The sequence below is a fragment of the Xenopus tropicalis genome, chromosome 2 (genome assembly GCF_000004195.4).
Source record: "Xenopus tropicalis strain Nigerian chromosome 2, UCB_Xtro_10.0, whole genome shotgun sequence".
Taxonomy (NCBI): domain Eukaryota; kingdom Metazoa; phylum Chordata; class Amphibia; order Anura; family Pipidae; genus Xenopus; species Xenopus tropicalis.
Genome location: NC_030678.2, coordinates 93,786,392 through 93,808,223, shown reverse-complemented (window position 1 = coordinate 93,808,223; position 21,832 = coordinate 93,786,392). Strand labels below are relative to the sequence as shown.

Genomic DNA, 21,832 nt, shown 5'->3' with positions numbered 1-21,832 from the left:
TTTTGTTCAGCAGCTCTTCAATCTCGTTGCGAAGGTCCAATTTGCCTAAGCAACCAAGCAGAGGTTTGAACACAGGCTTGAAGATAAATCAAAGAAAAAAATCAGCGTTTAAAACTCTGTGGTGGATAGAGGCGTATAATAAAGCAAAAACTAATAATAAAAAGCTTCTACAAGCTAATGGTATGTATGTATGTATATCTTTATTTATAAAGCGCTACTTATGTATGCAGCGCTGTACAGTAGAATACATTAATACAAACAGGGGGTTAAAGATAATGAATAAATACAAAGTACAACAATAAATACAAATAAATACAAGGTACAATTGGTTTGGGTAACCAAACGTTTAAGCTGCTTCACAAAGGTAGGCCGCACTTGCTCACTATAACAAGATAACTTACTTTGCTTGCTCGTAACACAGTATGTTTAAAAGACTTATGACATTGCACTCGCATTGAATCATCCCCTTCACCTCTGACCAACTTCTCGCCTCATTACGTGCCAGCTTAGCTACACCCCCTCCCACGTTTCTTACCTTTCCCTAATTGGCCCACAAGTGGGCTACGTAAAAGGACGCGTTAGCTTCGTCATGGGCTGTACCATATGAAAAACGAGAGAAAAAGGGGGAATGTGAACTTGTTTTATTTTGAGACTGAATGAAGGTTTAGAATATTGTGAGAGCTCGTTACATTAAAACAGGTGTTATTCATCAGCATGATTGTTATTGCTCTCAATCTTAAATATACTTGAATTTTAATTTTGGGAAGCGATAATAGCCGCCCCCTAAATTGGCAGCGGCCTTCTGTCACCTGACGTATCCCAGCTGCTAAGCCGGGGGTTGTACTATTGACTTGCTCTCTTTCGGTGGCGTTAGCTGTGGAACAGAACGGTAAGTAAGAGTGTGTGAGTCCTTTTGTTTTTGGTTTAACGCTCTGTATTCTTTAGCTTCTGACAGGCACACTCCCATTCCTTCCTTCTCACGGAGACCTCTCCCTTTCTCCCATGAGCTCGCCCAGGGTCCTAGCATCTCGTAGTCTTCAGGCTTTAGCCTCAGTCTTTGCAACCACACATTTCTGGAACTCAGAAATATGGCACTTAAGGCTGAAGCTGAGTGGTGTTTTTAATGGGGGTTTCTTGCTAACACTGGTTAATTTGAACCTGTGGCAATTAAGCAGACATTTATTTAATCTATTTCATGTGTTTAGGTTGTCATTGGTTACTGCTTTGGTGCAAAAGTGCCAGGTATTGGTAAATATCTACTTTCCCCAGAATTGTTTTGGGTTTTACTAATTATGATGCAGAAGTCACTGAAACTTGCCAGATAGTATACGTACCAACTTGGTTTCATTAAAAGGTAATATTTGTGTTGCCAGATTTAAATGGTGTTTTGATCCATTTACTGCACCCATTAGTTGACTGACACATTACATTACATTAACATTTATAAAGCGCCAACATATTCCGCAGCGCTGTACAATAAGTGGGTTACATACATTGGACATACAGAGTAACATATAAAGCAATCAGTTACCGATACAAGAGGGCCGTGCCCAAAAGAGCTTACAATCTACAAGACACAAATCAGAAAGTGGCTTGTCAGCTCGCCATGTATTCATTAGCACTGAAATTATGACAGACATGTTGTGATTGGCTGGTTGCTAACTTAATCCTGTTGTGTGGCATTGTAGTTTGAGATAATAGTTGCATGGTTATTAACTGTCTTATCTGGCTTGACTCATTCATGCGGACAAAACTTGCTCATTTGGCAAGGTTTGATGGGAACAATATCCGGCATTGAGTTGCCATTCTGGCATCATTTATCTGTGATTATTGCTGAAATTTGCCCAGTTTAGCACTAGAGAATTGAAAAAAATTCAGTTGTTGCACATATAATAAAGCTTTCATAAATAAAATGAAGGACCAGCACTCCATTCTCAAATTCATGAAAGTTTTATATTACACCATAACTGTGAATCCTTTTTTCCCCTAGGCAGGATATTTCTGTGTATGTGTTATCTTTCCTAGGTAGGGTGTAGGCAACCTTAGGCAATCCAGATACTACACAATAGAATCTTCCAACTTCTATTCATTTCTTGAGCTACTGCATACATTCTTGGAACTGTACCTGTGCAACAGATGTACCAAAGGTCGCCTAGGTATAATTACAAATACTGTGTGAAGACTGCCCAACGTAGTTCCCTCCCCACTCATGCATACACAGCAATGATATACTTGGTGCTTTCAAATATTTCTGCAGCAGACTGGAATTGAACGTGGCACTATTTTTTTTTTTTTTTCTTTGTCTGGTACTGATCGGCTCCTATGTCAGCCATAGATTCAAGTTAATGGTTGTATTTTATTTGCAATAACGTGCCGGTGTGCTAAAAATCATCCTATATGACCACCTAATGTGTTCAGCCTTAAAGCATGGTATGCTTTTTGTGTGAGAATCTGCAAACCACTACAGATGCGTGAGATTTCAAGTGATTTATTTTGGGACCAATGGAGGGTGATTTAAAGTGTTGTGATGCTCATGTATGGGACATAAATGTTTAGTTAGTTTGCTTTTGAATCTGACCTGCATGCTCACAAATTAACTAAACAGTTATGTCCCATGTGCCCCCCCCCCTGTTCTGGCTGTTATGTTATCCCATTTTTCTAAGCAACTGCCAAATGTTAATCATGAGTTGGTACTTGCAGTGTTTCCTTTGAGTGGTGGTTACACTCACCTATCTGGTTGTGGCTAGGTAGAGCTGCAGGGCACTTTTACAGTTTTACAAGTATTATTTTGTGATGCAAACTCTGTTGTAAGGCACAAACAGTCTGTTGGCCTATCCTCTAGCTCATGTTTTGATATTTGATCAAACTGCAAATATCTTAATGGAGAAGGAAAGTCATTTTGGCATTTTACTGCCAATAGATTCACCACATTAATGCCACCTAGAATGCTATATTTATTGTGCAGAAAGCTTTATTATACCTGAGTAAAAGCCCTAGAAGCTCCCTCGGTTTGTTTAAGATTGCAGCTACCATTTTTAGCTTGGTCTTCCTAGCTTCCTGCTTGCAGTTCTAGAGGTGGGTAGCTCAGATTACACACCCCTAAGGGTGGGGGGAGTAAGTTTTATGAATTCTTAAGGGAGAGAGGAGAGAGCTGCACAGACTCTGGAATGAAGGATTTGTCTGAGAGAGGAAGTCCGATACCAGAGCATGCTTACAAAAAAGGAGACCAGAAATCCTGTGTTTCTTTACATTGAGGACTCAGTGCAGCTTTTATGTGAGTGCTTATGGCTGTGTTTACATAGACTTTTCTGATAAAGCTTGCTTAGTTTTCTCCTTTTAAATGAGCAGTTCCCAGTAAAAATTTAAACTGGGTAAAATAGACTGCGCAAAATAAAAAATGTTTTCAGTATAGTCATCCAAAAATATAATCTATAAGGGCGGGACTGAGCAGATGTCTTACATAATAGCCAGTACTCTACTCCCTCCTTTACAGGTCTCTAAGTTGTTAGCAGTCTATAACCAATTAGTGACTTGAGGGAGGCCATATGGGACATAGCTAAGAGGTTAGAGAGCTGAAAGCAGGAAGTAAAGTTCTGGCTATTATGTTGGACATCTGCTCACTATAGCCTTTATAGATTACATTTTTGCCTAACTAACTATGTTGCAAATATTCTTTATTTTGCACAGTTTCATTTTTACACTGAACTGCTTTTTTAAAGTACTAAATTTAGAAAATGGGTGTTTACATTAATTCAGTTTTTGAGTTTAGATCCCCTTTAAGTTCTAAAGCCAGTGTATTTTGTGCATATGTTGGGCATACAGCCCTTTTGTAACTTAAATGGCAGCACCTTTATCTAAGAGCGAACATTTGAGAACTATAAAGGCTATAAGCAAATATTGATAGCATGGTCAGTCCTTTTTATGTAAATTAAGCTTTCACTAAATAGTCCTGTTATTTTTGTGTCAAGATTTTATCACTCAACATTTATATATTTTATGTATATTTTCCCCTATTTTAACCAACCTTTAATTATTTCTATGCCATTATTGTCTCCTTGTAGCAGTGATCCCCAACCAGTAGCTGGTGAGCAACATGTTGCTCACCAACCCCTTGGATGTTGCTCCCAGTGGCCTCAAAGCAGGTGCTAATTTTTTGAATACTTGGCTTGGAGGCAAGTTTTGGTTGCATAAAACCCAGTGTAAAGTCAAAGAGAGCCTTCTATAGGCTGCCAGTCTACATAGGGGCTACCAAATAGTCAATCATAGCCCTTATTTGGCACCTCCAGGTACTTTTTTCATGCTTGTGTTGCTCCCCAACTCTTTTTAAATTGGAATGTTGCTCAAGAGTAAAAAAGGTTGGGGATCCCTGCCTTATAGTATAGTCCTTACATTGACTGTGATCCAATAGGATCTATAAAAAAAAGTACGTCTTGATAGGCTTGCACACATAAAGATGGTCAGGCATTAAGGCCGATATCTGTTAAAGGGGAACTCCAACTTCTGAACCAAAATTTGTTACAGAGCCCCACACAACACAGAAATTCTGTTTCTTCAAAAAGTATGAACAAATACTATTTTTATATGCTGATATGCAGCTGCAAAACAGTTCTGTTTCTGCATCATTTGATATCCTGGCAGGGAAGGAGGAAATAAAACATTGATGTTGCAAATTGTAACAACTTCTCCACAGCTTGCAAGACAGCATGTAGGAACTACATAACCCACAATGCATTGCACTGTGATGTTCCTTTCGTTATTGACATTAGGTGCAGGGAATTGTGGGATTTGGATGATGCAGGCTGAGAACAGTCGACTACTAGTGATGGCACGCAAGAAGCCAACCCTAACCTGCTGAACACTACCTGACCCAGTTAGTCCCCTCTATTTATAGACCCAGGGCGGGGGTGCATTTATAAATAAGAGATCCGGTACCAGGCCAAGCCAGCAGTGTAAGGTCGCGGGTGGGGAGGGCAAGCAGAAGAGCTTGTCCTGGACCTGCCCATGACCCGAAAATGTTGTGCAGAGGTTGGTCTGAACCCACCCGACCTGCCTACACATCACTATCGTCTACTGTTACTTAATTTTTTTTTTGAGTCTCACAGTGGTCAGTCAGATTAATAGAACAGGGGGCCAGGCTTAGGTAACTGTTCCAGACCATAATTTTACATTTAAAATCATGAAATGGCTGCATATTTTTTAATTGATATAATTGTATATTGCAAAGTTGCTTTAAATTATGTTTAATTTTCAGAAAGCTCAAGATGTGTTTTGAGTAGAGTTCCCCTTTAACTGTTTTGTCAGAAAGGAAGTAATGTAGCATAAAATACAATGCAAATTGATTATATTTATGAATAAAGTAGGGTACACTAATATATTGTCATACACAAAAGGTGAGAGCAGCATTGCTTTAATGTGTTTTTGCAAAAAAGTTCCAAAAATATAAATAGGGAGTATTTTTTTTTTTTTTATTTTTTTTTTTTTTTTAACTGCAAGGAGTTGTAAGGATTCATTCTGTAGGAGCACCACATTACAATTTATGTAGCTTTTATTCATTTATATAAAAGGGACAGTATACACTTTTTTGTAAGGTAGGCAAAATAACAGTGACAAAACTGCCTATTTTAATTAAAGTATTATTACAAAGCAGTAACTGAGCGTTGGTTTGCTTTCATAGAGTATTTACAGACTTGCAGAAGTAATGTAATGATTTCAGTCATACTGTTTGTCTTTTGCAATCTTTATCAAGCTTGATTTTTTGCAACAGTCTTCTCAAAGATAAATAATATTCAGATTATTCAAACTATTATTTATTTAAATGTGTGCCTCAACTAGATGCTGAACAAATTGCATATTTTAATAGTAGACTGGATAGTTAGTTTGTTAGATGTACTCTAACCAACTGCATAAAACACTTGTTAATATTGTTGATTTTTAGTGGATAATGTGAACTTTGGCAGCATTCAAACTAAGTACATTGGAGTGGCAAATCTGGAAGCAGATTGGTATGTTGTGTAACAGGTAAAAGGCAATTTGAGTTTACTCTTTACTGACACTTCTGTATGCTGTAATATAATTTGGCATCTTCCTGCTGTTGGCTGTGTTCCTTTAAATCCTCTGGAACATCTTGATTGGAACAATAAGTTCTACTGTTTTGTAATCATTTATTGAATTAAATATTATTCAGAAAGTTTGTGACCTGCAATGAATTTGTGAATGTTTAAAGGGATTGTTCGCCTTTAAATTAAGTTTTTAATGTAGAAAATAATACAGGTTTGGTATCAGTTATCTGAAAACTACTTACCATAAAGTTCTGAGCTATGAAAGGCCATCTCGCATAGACTCCATTTTAATCAAATTATTATCATTTTTAAAAATGATTTCCCTTTCCCTTTTCTCTGTATTAATAAGACATTACCTTATACTTGATTCCAACTAAGTCATAATTAATCCTTATTAGAGCCAAAACAATTCTGTTGGGTTTATTTCTTAATAGATATAACGTGTGGCGATCCAAATTATTGAAAGACCAGAAAACCCCAGGTCCCAAGCATTCTGGATAATAGGTCTTATACCTGTATTATGAAACAGTTTGCAATTTGCATTCATTTTCAATTTTAATGTGTAAAGGTGAATTACCCTTTTAATCAGAAGTTGTGCTTCTCAGAAAGTGCTTGGCTATCAGCCGTACTTCAGCTTTGGAATTTCAGTGCCTTGGAACCATCTTATATCCAGAATTTATCTCTGGCCCTTTGAAGGCAACTTCATGCGACCTATATGTTATACCAGTTATGATTTACATTTAGTTCATATAAAGGTATTTTCAAGCACTTTGTCACCCTAAGGTAATCTCCTCTCCAGTAACAAAGTGCACAGTGTGCCATCAACCTTAACTAAGCATTGGAAGTCGGGTTGCTTCCATTGAGATTGACCTCTGGTGCTAAGTGAAAAGTTGGGGCTGTATATCTGGACTGTTCTGACATTTTGAGTTAACCTTTAGTATGATTTTTAGAGTAATATTTTGAGACAATTTGCAATTGATCTTCATTATTTATTAGTTTTTTAATTTGAATTTCTGTTCAGTTGTGCTTGACCAGTTGAACAATTGCATGTATGTATACTGTATGTGTGCTTAATGGCCAAACTGGGCAAACATCAATGCATCTGACAACCTTGCAAGAGCAGTGGCCATGAAAGGCCCTTTTCAAGCATGTTTGTTTGAACCTGTTCATTGTGAGTGCTTCAATATTGTTACTACAAATATGATTGTGTGAAGTTTACAGTGTATTGTTCAATCTTGCTTTACTGTGAGACTGTAGGATTAGGCATCCTACTTTGGTGCTTGTATGAACACACACTTCTGTTGGGATCTGTTTTTGGTGGCAAATTTACAGTGGTTACTTCTGATTTGATCATCTATTGATTCTGCTGAGTAACGATTAGGGTTCGAATACGGGAAGAAGCTGGTGGTGGTTGAAGGTATGATAAATCACAATAGCGTGATCATGTGGTTTCCTTCCCTTTTTGCAGTGTGTATGTTTGACATAGCATGAGTCAGTATTTTTTGTAAAAATACTTGGCTGGGCATCTTTAAAATGTATACTGAATTATTTGTGCACAGAGCCCCTTTTAAATGAATGGTCAGATTTCGCTTTACTTTTGTATTTGTTCTCAATAGTTTTTTTGGGTGTGTATTAAAGGGAAACTGCTTCTGCTAAATGTGTGCTCTATTTTATTATGTATGAAACTTGCTGATTTACACAAATAAACAGGCAGAAATTGTGTTCCTAGATTGAACACTAATGCTGCTTGCCACAGCCATGATCTTGAGTGATTGAGTGTCCTGTCATATTTTAAGCACATGTGGTATCAAATCAATTACTGGCTCACTGCAGGCAAGCCGATTTTGCAATGTAAGCAGTGCAGCTAATATAAATGTGATGTCTCTGTTCCTGAAGTGCATCAAATGGCCAGAGTATGGATTTAGGGATGCAGTTTAAGGGCAAATGTCAGAGGCCATGGACTGGTTTCTGTGGGTAATTCGGGGCTGCTAATTGCATTGGGTATTGGAAAAGCGCAAAATCTATATCCATTGGGCTGCTATATTTATGCTTTGTATCTTTGAAACAGAAAGTTAAAATATAGGATACATTGCAGAAGAGCCATGTTAAAAGACATTGTCCCCTTTTTAATTTTCTTAAAGGACTAGTTCAGTATAAAAGAGATGGTGCAAAACTGTTTACAATATAGTTAGTTATCCAAAAATATAATCTCTAAAGGCTGGAGGGGGCAAATGTCTAACATAATGACCAGACCACTTACTTCCTCCTTTACAGCTCTATAAGCTGTTATAGCAGTCAGTAACCAATCAGTGACTTAAAGGGGGACCATATGGGACATCATTGCTTTTGAATCTGACCTGTGTGCTCACAAACTAACTGAACAGTTTTGTCCCCCCCCCCGTAAAGTCACTGACTAAGAAGTTAGAGAGCTGAAAGCAGGAAGTAGTGTTCTCGCTATTATGTTAGAGATCTGCTTACTCCAGCCTTTATAGATTACATTTTTGCCTAACTATATTTTAAATATTTTTTTATTTTACGGTTTATTTTTACTTTTATTTAAGTTTCAGTTTTACACTGAACTGCTCGTTTAAAGGAGTACTCTTATGGGAAAACATTTTTTCAAAATGTTAGAGCTTATCCAGCAGAATCCTGCATTGAAATCCATTTTTTAAAAGTGCAGATTTTTTTTAATATTTAATTTCACGTGGGGCTAGCATTTCCCAGGGTGCCACAGCCATGTGACTTGTGCTCTCATAAATTTCAGTAATACTTTACTGCTGAGCTGCAAGTTGGAGTGGTATCACCTGCTTCCCTTTCCCCCCCAGCAGCAGATCAGCAGAACAATGGGAAGGTAGCAAGATGGCAGCTTCACAATACCTGTATTGCTAAAAGTGGTAGATAGGAGAAGAACTCAGTAGAAAAAAAAAAAAAAAAAACAAAGTCGGCTCGATTTCTCCAGTTATATTGAGTAGGAGAAACAATAGTTTATCTGAAAGCAGTTAATGTGCTGTAGCTAATGTTTAGACTTCTGAAAAGCAGCTCAAACTCAGGGGCACTGCACTGACTGGCTGCCTACACCAATATTATTGGTTCAAGAATAAAAATAAAAATTTTAAATGCTAGTGAATTATTTGCTATGTAAACAGTGTACTTAAGAAATAAAAGTTACACCATCATGGAAAAATCCTTTTAAAATCTATATGAACCTTTTTTTTTTTTTTGTATTCAGATCTTTATTATGTTCCCAGATATATATTACATTGTACATTTTTTTTTACCATAACATTTATTTTTTATATGAACCTTTTTATCTGTATTCTTAGTATCCATTTCTTTTATAGTAGTATTTCTAAAGTTTGCATGATGGTTATATAAGAAAAATATGTTCAAAAGGCAAAGGCCTGGTGAAGGTACTCTAAAATCCCCTAAATCCCACAAATTTGCTCAGCATTAAAGGGGTTGTTCACCTTTACTTTTAGTATGATGTAGAGCAGGGGTCCCCAACCTTTCTTACTCGCGAGCCACAGTCAAATGTAAAAAGACTTTGAGAGCAACACAAGTTCATGGAGGTGCCAAATAAGGGCTAAGATTGGTTATTAGGTAGCCTCTATGAACACTAACCGCTTACAGGAGGCTTTATTTGGTAATAAATTTAGATTTTTTTTCAACCAAAACTTGCCACCAAGTCAGGGGGGGGCACTGGGAGCAACATCCAACAAATAAAAACTATAACAAACAAATAATATGGACCAATTGAAAAGATGCTTAAATAGTTCATTCTATAACATACTAAAAGTTAGCTTAAAGCTGAATCACCCCCTTTAACTACTGTGGTTTATATTTGCTATATGACAGTAACCCTTTCCCCACGCCTCAACCTTTACTTATGTTACAGAAATGTGAACATTTGGGGGTGGGGGGTAGACATGCCACTGTGTTTGATACTAGCTGCAGTATTGAATAGCCACTAGATGGCTCCCTGGCCCAGATTTGCCAATAAAGCTCTGGTCTTTGCTGGGAACTTTTAGCATTAGAGGGCAGCAGGCTCCCTTTTTTGTAATCTAATGTCATTTGTATGCCTGCTGATTGGCTAGTAATAGTTTATTACTAGTTTTCTGTTACAAATATGGGGTGCAGAGAAATCAGACTTTATTTCCAGACTCTATTTCTTGAAAGCAAAAAATGAGATTTATTTTCACTCAATTCACTTTGACTAAAATACATTTATGGAATGAGTAAGCCAGTAGACAGTTCTTTTCTCATGGCTTTGTCTGTTGTGTTATATTACTTGTTTGCTTTGTACTTTGCTCCTTGCTATGACCTTAGTTCCTTGACTTTGTGCAGTTCATTCTCTGTTTGCTTGTGATGTTTTACCTTGACTTTGGGCACAGTGTTCTTGCCTTATATGAACTTTTATTGGTGTACAGGGCTTTCAAAGACATGCTGTATCTGATTGCAGAATCCATGTGCATTTCAGCTTTGTATTGTCCTTAGTAATTTTTTTTAAATAGTTATTTAAGCTTTTAAAAAAGGGGAAAGGGTAAGAGAAAGAAATACAAGGATTACAATAATATACCAAGCAGTATTCAATTCATGTATATACATATGATCAGAATAGAACATGTAGACAGAAATAAAGTACCGTAACTGGTAATTAGGTATCTTCCTCTATCTCAGGGTTCAAATCCAACCAGGGTAAACCAAGACTTTCTCAAATTTTTTGCAGGCAAACTTGCGCTTCATGATTGGGTGAAGGGATGTATAAATCAAGCTTACTCATAGGTGTCATTGAAAGCTCATATCACAAATATCTTTATGATGTTAAAATATATCACTGCTGTCATAATGGTAAAATACCATTAGCATGTGCATAATGTTGCCATCACAACTCAGGTCTATGTGATGTTGTGATAATGCCACAAATATATATCAATTCTGATGGTAATGACACAGATATCTTTTGCGATTTCACAAAGCCAATAATGTAATTGTGGCCTACTACACAAACAAAAGGGATTGTGATTTTATAATACAGTAAACACTGCTGTGATGTGATAATTGCACAAATAGTGTGATTGTTTACTACAACAAATTTAACTGTAATGTCGTATTGCTGCAAGTGGCACTGTAATTTTATAATGATATAAATGCTATATAAATGCTGTTGTAGTATAATACAAGTATGGGACCTGTTATCCAGAATGCTCAGGACTTGGCATCTTTTCAGAATTTGAATCGCTAAAATAAACATTAGCCATTTGAAAAAAAAAAAATATTTAAACAATAAAAAAAATCCAATAAGGATTAATTATATCTTAGTTGGGATCAAGTTCAAGGTACTGTTTAATTATTACAGAGAAAAAGGAAATTCATTTTTAAAAATCTCATTTATTATAGTGGAGTCTATGGCAGATGGATTTCTAGGTTTGCCACCCCGGGCAGGGGGTTGGTGTGACAATATGAAAATCTTGGCCAGTTTTCCAAATTGGGGAAACCAGGCAGGTGGTTTTGACCCAGACAGCCATTCCAAAAACTGCACTGTGCGGGTCAAAACCTGACAGGTGGCAACTCTTTGGTCTTCCCATAATTTGGAGCTTTCTAGATAACAGATTTCCAGATAACTAATCCTGTATCTTAAATATGTGATGTTATAATGCTGCAAATAAGGATTTTGATGCATAATGGCACAGATGTGGTATTTAAGAGAGTAAATGTTAAAATTCAAGTGACTATGAATACAATGTATTTTAGTACTTAGTTTATTAAAATGTTTTCTTCAAGTTTATATGGCGTTATTTCTTGTAGCTGATCTGCTTTTGGTCTGTTTTGTTTTCTAGTGTCTGAGAAAAAGATGGGGGAGTCTTGTGCGGAACAAGATATGTGTACATCGGAGCAGGGAAACAGCTCTCCTGAAGAGGCATTTTTCAGTATGGCAGATATGTTTCTTTTGTCTCTCATAGTTGGCCTGCTGACTTACTGGTTCTTTTTCCGGAAGAAGAAAGAAGAGACCATTGAATTCACCAAAATTCAGCCCACCGTGTGAGTGTCTTTGGTAATTTTGGGGGAAAAAAACACAGCATTTAGATGAATACCACATTATACCTGTAACCCCATTTTACTAAGTTGATTTCTACAGTTATGGCTTGATCTAGGAAGCTTTTTTTAATTACAACTAGGGATGCACCAAACCCAGTTTTTTGGGTTTGGGGCGAATCCATGGTAAGGGATTTGGGGGAATATCGAAGGAAGGGTTAAATGTTGCTGTGCGTGGCAAAGAATGCGGTGACAGACATTTAATCCTTCCAAATATTCTAATTAAGGTTTGACCGGGACTGTGGATTCGCCCGAACCCTGCTGAAAAAGGCAGAATCCTGCATTCAGGGCATCCCTAATTGCAACATAGAAATCAATTGCTGCAGGTTTATGCACTGTGTCAGTGTCTGAAAATTTGTAGAAATGGAAGAACAACATAAACTCAGGGTAAGGGTTTTGAGGAATTCATAGGTCATTATCCCAAAGCAGGCTGTAGTTATGCAGCATTTATTCAATAAAGGGGGGCCAAATAGCACAAGTTTTTCAGAGTAATAATCCACTTAAAGGACAAGGAAAGGCTAAGTCACTTGGGGGTGCCAAAATACACTGCATTGTCCTATATGTCTACAAACAAATCATTCTGAGAATTCCTTGTTATCTTACAAAGATAACAACCTGGAACTGTTTTAGGGGGCCCTTTAAGCAGTCATATGGGGGCAAATCATTTATTACACATGCTAAAACGGACATCATTTCTTAAAATCCTACAAAAAGTTACATAACCAAGTCAAAGCTTCTTGCAACAAATTTTTACGCTATCCAACAACTGAATAAGAAGCTAAATATAAAGCGACAAAAGAGCCTTTAAAAAAAGGCCTTTAATACTTTGGGCTTCCAAAATTATCCACGGCCCAACTAGACATGTTAAATTCAAGCATATCCCTGCATGCAAGCATATCCCTGTAAACATTGTAATTAAAAACCTCCCCAATGCCAAATCATCAGAACTTGATTGCTACAGTAATGAATACTACAGATTCCTAAGCTCACAAATTCAGCCTTTATTTACTGACCTGTTTAATAAAATTCTCCAAAGCTCAGAAATCCCCCCCGTCACTTCAATGATGCATTCACAATCCTTTTTTTTCCCCCAAACCATTAAAAAAAAAAATCTTCTCATACCTCCCCATTTCTCTGAATTGTGACTTTAAAATACTTGCTAAGATTATAGCCAACTGCCTAGAAGCTATATGACAAGATGTACTCGATGAACAAGACATGACCACATTTAAGGGCATTAATTTTGGGTGTAGAGAAATCAAAATCAGATCCGTAAAACCCTCTTACAGCCATACTGGAACATATCCGGATTTGTTATGGATTTTGAAAAATCTATAGCCGTCCTCCTAGGTAAAGCCACTCTACCAGATTGAAGAAAATCTTACAACTTAATCTGGGAACCTGTATATATAACATATCTTCCAATCTGTATTCCCCAGAACTATCAAACTCTATATTTTAAACATAGAGAGTAAAAACAAAGCTTACAGATGAAACTAACAGCTGAAAACATCACATTCTTTCAAATGTAGGCAGAGCAAACCTAATCAAAATGATAGCATTCCTGAAGTTTTTATATCCCTTACAAACAATACAATTCCTGTTAAGACAAAGCGATTTACTGTACTCTTCGGGATATTTATATGAAATGGGGAGAAAAAAAAAACCCTGCATAAGTATGTTAAAGTTACAGCAGCCAACAATGCATTGGGCCTTAACATTCCTGATATCAAGCAATGCAATATGGAAGCACTCTTAAAGGAACAGTAACACCAAAAAATGTATATATTTTAAAGAAATTAAACTATAATGTACTGCTGCCCTGCACTCGTAAAAATTGTGTGTTTGCTTGAGAACCATTACTAGAGTTTATATAAACCCTTGTGTGTAGCCATGGGGGCAGCCATTCAAAAGAAGGAAAGGCACAGGAAACACTTTCATTTTTTGGTGTTACTGTTCCTTTAAGGATGCTGGTAGACTGGCTAAATTCTACATCAAACTGCCCGATAATAGAAATAGATACATATTTTGTCAGTCTCCGAAACATAATACGTGCACTTCACATGCACAAACAGGAACTATCTCAGGACTTACTAGACAATCCATTAATAATATCAACATGGCAGACATGGCACATTCTATGAACTAAATATAACTTCAAAAACAGCCAGGCTTCCTACCCCTTTACAAGATGGGAAAACAGAGGGTCTCTCCACTATAAAACACTAAGGATGCACCAAATCCACTTTTTTTGGATTTGGAAGAACCCCTGAATACTTTGTAAAAGATTATTTGAATATTGAACTGAACCCTAATCTTTATTAGCATATGCTAATTAAGTTATGTAAGGGTTAAATGTCACCACGCTGCCAAAAAATTTTAACTTCCGTGTTTACAAGTCACATAATTTTTAAGGATTCGGTTAGGCCAGGAGCGTGGATTTGGCTGAATCCAAATCCTGCTGAAAAAGCCAGAATCTTGGCTGAATCACAAACCAAACCCTGGATTCGGTGCATCCCTATAAAACAAATGGTAAACAAACGCTCCCCAACCAGTGGCTCGTGAGCAACATGTTGCTCCCCAACCCCTTGGATGTTGCTCCCAGTGGCCTCAAAGCAGGTGCTTATTTTTTGAATTTCTGGTTAGGAGCCAAGTTTTGGTTGCATAAAAACCCAGTGTAATTGCCATACAGAGTCTTCTGTAGGCTTCCAGTCAATTTAGGGGCTATCAAATAGACAATAATAGCTCTCATTGGCACCTCCAGGACCTTTTTTTCATGCTTGTGTTGATCTCCAAACCTTTTTCCATTTGAATGTGGCTCACATGTATAAAAGGTTGGGGATTCCTGGCTTAAAGAGACCCCTAGCTTTCCAAGAACTCCGGGGAAAATATCCATATTCATACACTCCCACAATCTAGCATTGCAATTACAGAGCTACACTAAGATGATATGCACTTGCTTATTGAACCTAGATTGGATAACCCATTAGATGGACTGGGGGAAGTCTAAACAAGAAAGAGATCTCCTTATACTATAAAAATATACAAAAAAAACAAAGCTATGAATTAAATGATAATACAAAGGAAAAGAGGAGGCTTAAATATGGGAGACATCCTGGGAGCATTGCACCTCTTGATTTTTGGGCAGCTCCAGAAATTTTGGAGGGAGGCGAAAGACTATTCTAACGCTAATCTCCTCCATAATACTCCAAGACTACTGTAGGCCTTACAACAAAATTCAAAAAAGGGCAGCACCAGGTTGATTATAACCTTGGCAGTAGCGAAAAAAGCAATTTTTAAGGAATGGATCAAACCACAAACCCCTTCCATCTCTCTTTTTATCTCAAAATTGTCCATCTATTTACCATGGATTGGACTACTGTATTATAACATGCATTTATTATCACTAATAAGTTGATTAAAAAAAAATACACTGCACCGTCAAATAACCCAAATACCTTGAGATATTGTGGCAAACCTACCTGAGATAAAGTTAACTAAAAATGAAACAAGAAAAAAAATACCTTCATAGAAGCTTGGTGATGAGGAATAGCAAAATAGGAATAATTAGTCCGTTTAGAGTTTACATTAAATAAATTTAAAGCAAAAAAGAAAAACATATGGCAACCCTTTAATGCCTCCTTCCTGGTCTTTTACCTGCGCCCCTGTGTTCGCATTGCACCAGACTGGGCACAGGTGAAAGACCATGAAAAAAACCAAAGATACAAATTTATGTCAGAAATCTTGTAAAATAAACTCCTGTATGTAGCATTTCTGTGTGTGCAGCATGTTTGTAATGTGCTGGTAGTGTCATGGCTTTGTGGTGGAATTGAATATAATAGTGATGGTGTTTTGCGCATCTCAGTCTTCTCTAGTATGTTTAAGGGCAATGGCACATGCAGCAATAGTCAGTATTTTGTCACCCAAGCATTTTGTAGTTTCACTGGGGTCCACAAAATTCCTGGAATCACGTCACCATACATTTGATTTATCTATGCACTTGTAGATCACTTGAAAAATAGGTTATCATTTTCAAGCAACAATGTTCTGAACTGTTAGTGCATAGATAAAACATAAGGCACATATTTCCTGCCCATTGTATACTAGGTTCTATCAGTGGTTTAAATTTTCACTGATAAAAGCACTTTGTCATTTCAAATTTACGCATTTGGGTTAACAATTGGGCGATATGGTGATATTTCTTTAACTCTTGTATTGGTTTTTGGTATGTCTGCTATATGTGAACCACATTTTTTTTTTTTTTTTTTACAGTGCTGGAGAATGTGTTGGCGCTTTATAAATATGCAATAATAATAATATATAAAATTGCATACAATTTTACATACCATGGTCCTCTGATTGCTTTTCTGTCTTCATCTAAGGTCATTCCTTACTGGCACTTTTAACATCTTTGTTTTTTAAAGAAATAGTGTTTTTTTTTTTTCTCTTGCAAAAATATATTTATCTAAACCAAGCCCTGATAAAGCATATGTGACAATTTTGCAAATAAGAAACCAAATGCATTGTCAGTTCATGGGCGACTCCTTTTAATCTCAAGTATATATCCCAGGGTCTTGATAATTAGGTCTCTGTGTGGTATTACAACTAACCCCTCCTATTTATACTTGTAGGCTCATTAGTTAATGTTCTTGTAGGTGTAATGAACCCTTGATGCCAATGAAGGATCGCTTAATAGGCTACTTCAGAAAACCCAGATTATTAGTTAATTGGGCACACATGTTCAGATCTGAAGCAGGCAAACACTTGAAACTACAGAAAGGAGTAGGTAAAGTTACCCACTCAACATACTACCTACCTCAGCTCAACATTTCAAGTGTATCCCTTCATACAATGCCATACAACATTGTATATTTTTTCCACACAGAGCCAAAATCATGCCACCCACCCATGCTAAAGGAACAGTAACACCAAAAAATAACAAATGTTTAAATTAATAAAAATATAATGTACTGTTGCCCTGCACTGGTAAGCTGTGTGTATGCTTCAGAAAACCTACTATAGTTTATATAAACAAAGCTGCTATGTAGCCACTGGGGGCATCCATTTAAGCTGGGAAAAAAAGAGAAAAGGCACAGGTTACATAGAAGATAACAAACAAGCTCTGTAAGGCTAATGCCACACGTGGCGTAGGGCTGATATTTTCGGCAAGCGGAAAACGCTTGGCGAAAATACAGCCCTACACCTGCTACTTGTGCCTGCACCCGAATGAATGAGATACGCTCAGGTGCAGTCACATGTAGCCGATATACGCATGAAAACGCATGAGAATGCAAAGTCTCGCGTTTTCATGCGTATATTGGCTACATGTGCCTGCACTTGAGCGTATTCCATTCGGAAGTAGCAGGCCTACGTGTGGCAGCAGCCTTAAATATAATGGGAATCTACACAACTTATCTGATATCTGCTGTAATCTTTGCATTTTCTCCTTTTTTCACTTTTGTTAGCTACCCCCATAGCTACACTGCAGCTTTGCTTATATAAACTATAGTAGGTCTATGTAAATACAGCCATAAGCACTTACAGAAACGCTGTACTGACTTCTCTGTGAAAAGATAAGTTGTGTCTGTAATTCCTGTGCCAGAGACAGGCAGCTTTCTGTTCTCTGCTCTTTCCTGCTCCCCCCCTCCCTCAAGAATGTTAAGAACTCACTCCCCCCCCCCTTAGGAATGTGGATCTGAGCCAATCAGCAGGAAGCTGACTCATAGTCTAACTGACTGAGCATGTTCACTTGGTCTGGATGTCTGTGCAGGAGTGAGGCATTATGGGAACTTTCACACCGATCAGCATTTTTTCTTCCTGTTTGGCTTCTGATCATCTGAACAGATGAAATATGGGGAGACTTAAGGGCATTATTGAGACAACTGAAGGTATGCCTGCAGCTTGAGATGAACTCTTTATTAGCCTTTCCTTCTCCTTTAAAGGCAAAATCTACCCCCAGTTTTTGTATGAGCTCATTCAGTTGGAGTTGTGTTTGTTGGAAGAAGACTAAAATCTGAACGAGCATGGCCACCTTTAGGGCCGTGGCAGACGGGGAGACGCAACAAATCTCTCTTTTAGCAGGCGACTGATCTCCCCGATATGCCATCCCACCGGCTTGAATGGCATATGCGGCGCCGCAATTTTCCCGAAATGCGGAAGTTGCCTTGAGAGGCAGTTCTCGGTATTGTCTGTGGCAGGGTATTTTCTGCTATTTAGTAACCGTGAAAAAAAGTGCCTGCTACTAGTAGTTCTGTGTGTCTTTACCCTTTGGCTTGCAGTGTAATGCAACACCTCCCTTGTTGAATTGTAAAATGATAAATTCTTTGCTTTCCATAGTGAATAGTGAAAGATTCTCTGAAAGTAGATGGACTTCATGTTTCAGTCTCAGAGGGGTTGTTTGTATGTTGGGAGTATTGGCACGTGTATGTAATAATAATTTTACACGTTCCAGTATTTACCTCAGTGAGCACTACAGCACTTGGCACATACCCACTGAGCTTGTGATATTTTTGCTGCATGTAGCACCTGTATCTTCAGGTTTATAATTTTCATCACTTTTTCCCTGCATTGTAGTTGTACTGCAAGGATCTAGGTGGTGCTATAAAAATAAAATAATTATGGAAAAATATGAAGAGAAAAGGGAATAAAGTATATAGCACTTTTCTTCATGGGACTCAAAAATAGAAGATTTGGACTGGGAACTCCTGTAGTGGCTGTTTTGTATATTTTCTTTTATGTTTAATGTGCACACCCATGTATTGTGCAACACTGCAGCATATGTTGGTGTTTTATAAAAACATCTTAATATTTTTAACTATTTGTCCAGGGTAGAGTTATCTTGCAATTTGTACTTGCAAGCACTTGATTCTACATAGGTTTACAGTTGGGCACAAAGATTGTTATGGGATATACTGTTAATTTTTAGTTCAGTTGGCCAATGTGTAGTATAGTACAGTTTGGCTTGGCCAATTACCCCACACACATGCTCCTAATCGATCAATCTGCCAATCCAATCTGCTAATCTGCCGATTTAATATGTTAGATTTTTCCACTTGTGTCCCAGCCACAAGGAATAAACTAGACCCATTTCCAGATTCATGTGATTAAAAGACTCATACAGTGGAGTCTGAAAGAAAGACAAGTAGCAAAGAGCAGAATCTGTAGTTGGACTAACTTTATCTTTTCAGCCTTCATGGAAGGGATGAGTTGAATTTCCTCACTACTTATATATTAAGGTATTTGTTTGCTGTTGACAGATGTCCACAAAACAACTTCATAAGTGATAGGATACAACAAGTAAACTTAAGATGTTTTTATACGGGATTCCTTCTGAGTAAGAGGCCCCGTGAGGAGGGCTCTGATATTAACTCCTAAGTGGAAAGGGACAGAGCTGTCTTACAATGCAAAGCTCATGTTACAGGATGTTGGAAAACTATAAACTAGGCACTCAGGAATTTATCTGCAGTTCTAAATGTGTTCAGTCCTCTCTTTACTTACAATTAGCAGTCTCCTTTTATATACTTATCCAACACCAGTAGGGATTTAAAAAGCATGTATATGTAATACAGGAAGGCAAGCTTAAATTCTTTTTGGCATTTTGTTCTTGCAATGTATAATTTAGTATTAAATGATATTATTTTAAAACGAATATTAACAGAAGAAATGTGTTCTGGATCTCGTTTGTTCATATGCAACCTGCATTTATTCATTTGCATTCCCATGCATTTATTCTCTAGAAGTAAGCAGTCTGTAGATTAGCAGGCAAGCCACCAGTTATTCACAGACAAATGACTAGTGGGACACAGTGTATGGAAGCCTGTGGAGAAAAGATGAATCTGCCTCCATTATGTGCGTGTGCTAACAGGGCCGTTCATTTACACACAGGAAATGCTATGCATTTTCGTATTTTGGAATTCTATGTGATTTTTGGCCAAAATCTGTGGTGTATGTGTTCAGAAGGGTTGATCCCATGCCTGTCATTGTGCACACAACCTTGTCTTGTGTGTGCAGTGACAGACATATATCTGCAGGAGTAGTTCCGCCTTTTTTTTTTTTTTTTTTTTAGATAAACAAGTTTTGTAAGCCCACATAGGGGGGCAAACACTATGTCCTCTCTAACTGATCTGGCTGAGAAGTAGCAAAGGACAATTATAAGGCAGTTGGGCCCTCAATAGTGATGTTGAGTTTTTTCAGTATAAACTATTAACTTCCATAACTTAGGGATTAATTCTACAAACAATTTTATATAAGCCCGCCTAAATACAATCATGTAAAAAAGTGGGTTATATCTATCTTTAACAGAATCAATACTAAACTAAAGGTTTAAGCTTTCCTTAAATGTATTTATTTCTTATTGGACTCCGCGGTATTCATCCAAAACCTGCCTGCTGAGGCATACACCTTTTAACCCTTTTGCAACATTATTGCAAGTTTTACCGTAACTTGAGAGGTTTGAAAAGTCATGGACATAAATTTCTTTATAGTTGGCCTCTAAATGAAACCTTCACTCGGAGTGGGGGCAAAAAATGGTTTTCCAGAGAGATTGCGGATATTTCCAAAGTAAACCAGTACCTTAGAAAATGCCTAGACGTTTCCTGCATTTCTTCTTTGGTGAAGTACACCAGAATATCTTTCATATTCTTGTTTCAGTTTTTCCTCAGTGGTCATGTTGCCATAACATTAGAATGCTTGTTTGGTATTGTTTACCTTAAACATTTGAACAAAAGCAATTCAGCATGTTCTAGTGATCAGCAAAAACAAGAAAATATAGTGTTTTACCTCCCAATTTCGTCACTACAATGCCATTTAATTGTGGCTTACTTGTGATTTGTATTGATGTTACAACTTAAGGTAATTTATATGGTGCTATGAAAAATGGTGGGTGCTTTATTTAAGAAAGTATATTAGTCAGGTGCTAAATTGCAGCATAGAGCACGGCAGCCCCTAGCTCAACCAACCTAGAGATTCCTAGAGACTGTAAAAATACAGCAAAAAGTAAATGTGTGTGGGAGGCAAGAGGGGGATCCCGTCTGTGATACAAAACAGTTTCCCGGGAAACCAGATGGTGGCGGAAGGAAGGGGAGTGTGGATTTTCTTGTTCCACACAGATAAAGAGGAAGAAAGGAGAAGGGGGGTGGGTGCTGTGAAGCACTGGACCCTGTGATCATTTACTCTCCACTCCAATTCTTTTTGCTTTCTTGCCAGATGCAAAGGATTATTTTACATTTAGTTGTTTGTGTTTCCTCTTTCTCCCTCTTACTTTCCCTGTGTTCCTCTCTAGCTGTGTGAGCAGCTATTAAGAAGTCAATGAATCCCCACGAGGGGTGCATTGAGAAAGCAGACTTGGAAGTAGCTGCCTCAATGACTGTAACAGTGCCTGCTATTAGCCTGTTGCACGCTGCTACTTTCTCTTGCCGAATTAACTGGGAGCATTTGAACATGACGACAAAGTGACAGGATGAAAACATTTTGGAAACTACCGCCAACTTGCGTCTTAAAGTTTTTAGGATAGCTGTAAAATCCATTGCTTTTTTTCTGAAGAAGGGAGCAAAGATGGGATGTCTCAGCTCAGTCCCTCAAGAAGATCTCAGATTGGGAAGGTCAGTAGAACACTGTAAAAGGACCAGAAGGCAGTTTTATTGCATCTGTGCATGTAAAAGAACGAACTGTGAGGGAGGCGA

At 37.6% G+C, this 21,832-nt stretch overlaps 1 protein-coding gene across 2 annotated transcripts in view; it reads left to right on the top strand.

Annotated features, from left to right (window-relative positions):
- The first annotated feature begins 607 nt into the window (after positions 1-607).
- por (P450 (cytochrome) oxidoreductase) overlaps positions 608-21,832 on the top strand; it is a 39,912-nt gene continuing 18,687 nt past the window's right edge. Inside the window, exons 1-2 of one of the 2 annotated variants that reach the window (XM_002933818.5) lie at positions 608-889; positions 11,897-12,098. In XM_002933818.5, coding sequence (XP_002933864.1) covers positions 11,911-12,098 — 188 coding nt within the window. In that variant the 5' untranslated portion in view covers positions 608-889; positions 11,897-11,910. Of the gene's footprint in view, positions 890-11,896; positions 12,099-21,264; positions 21,752-21,832 lie in introns of those variants that run through there. The other variant, XM_004911631.2, reaches the window with a different exon arrangement.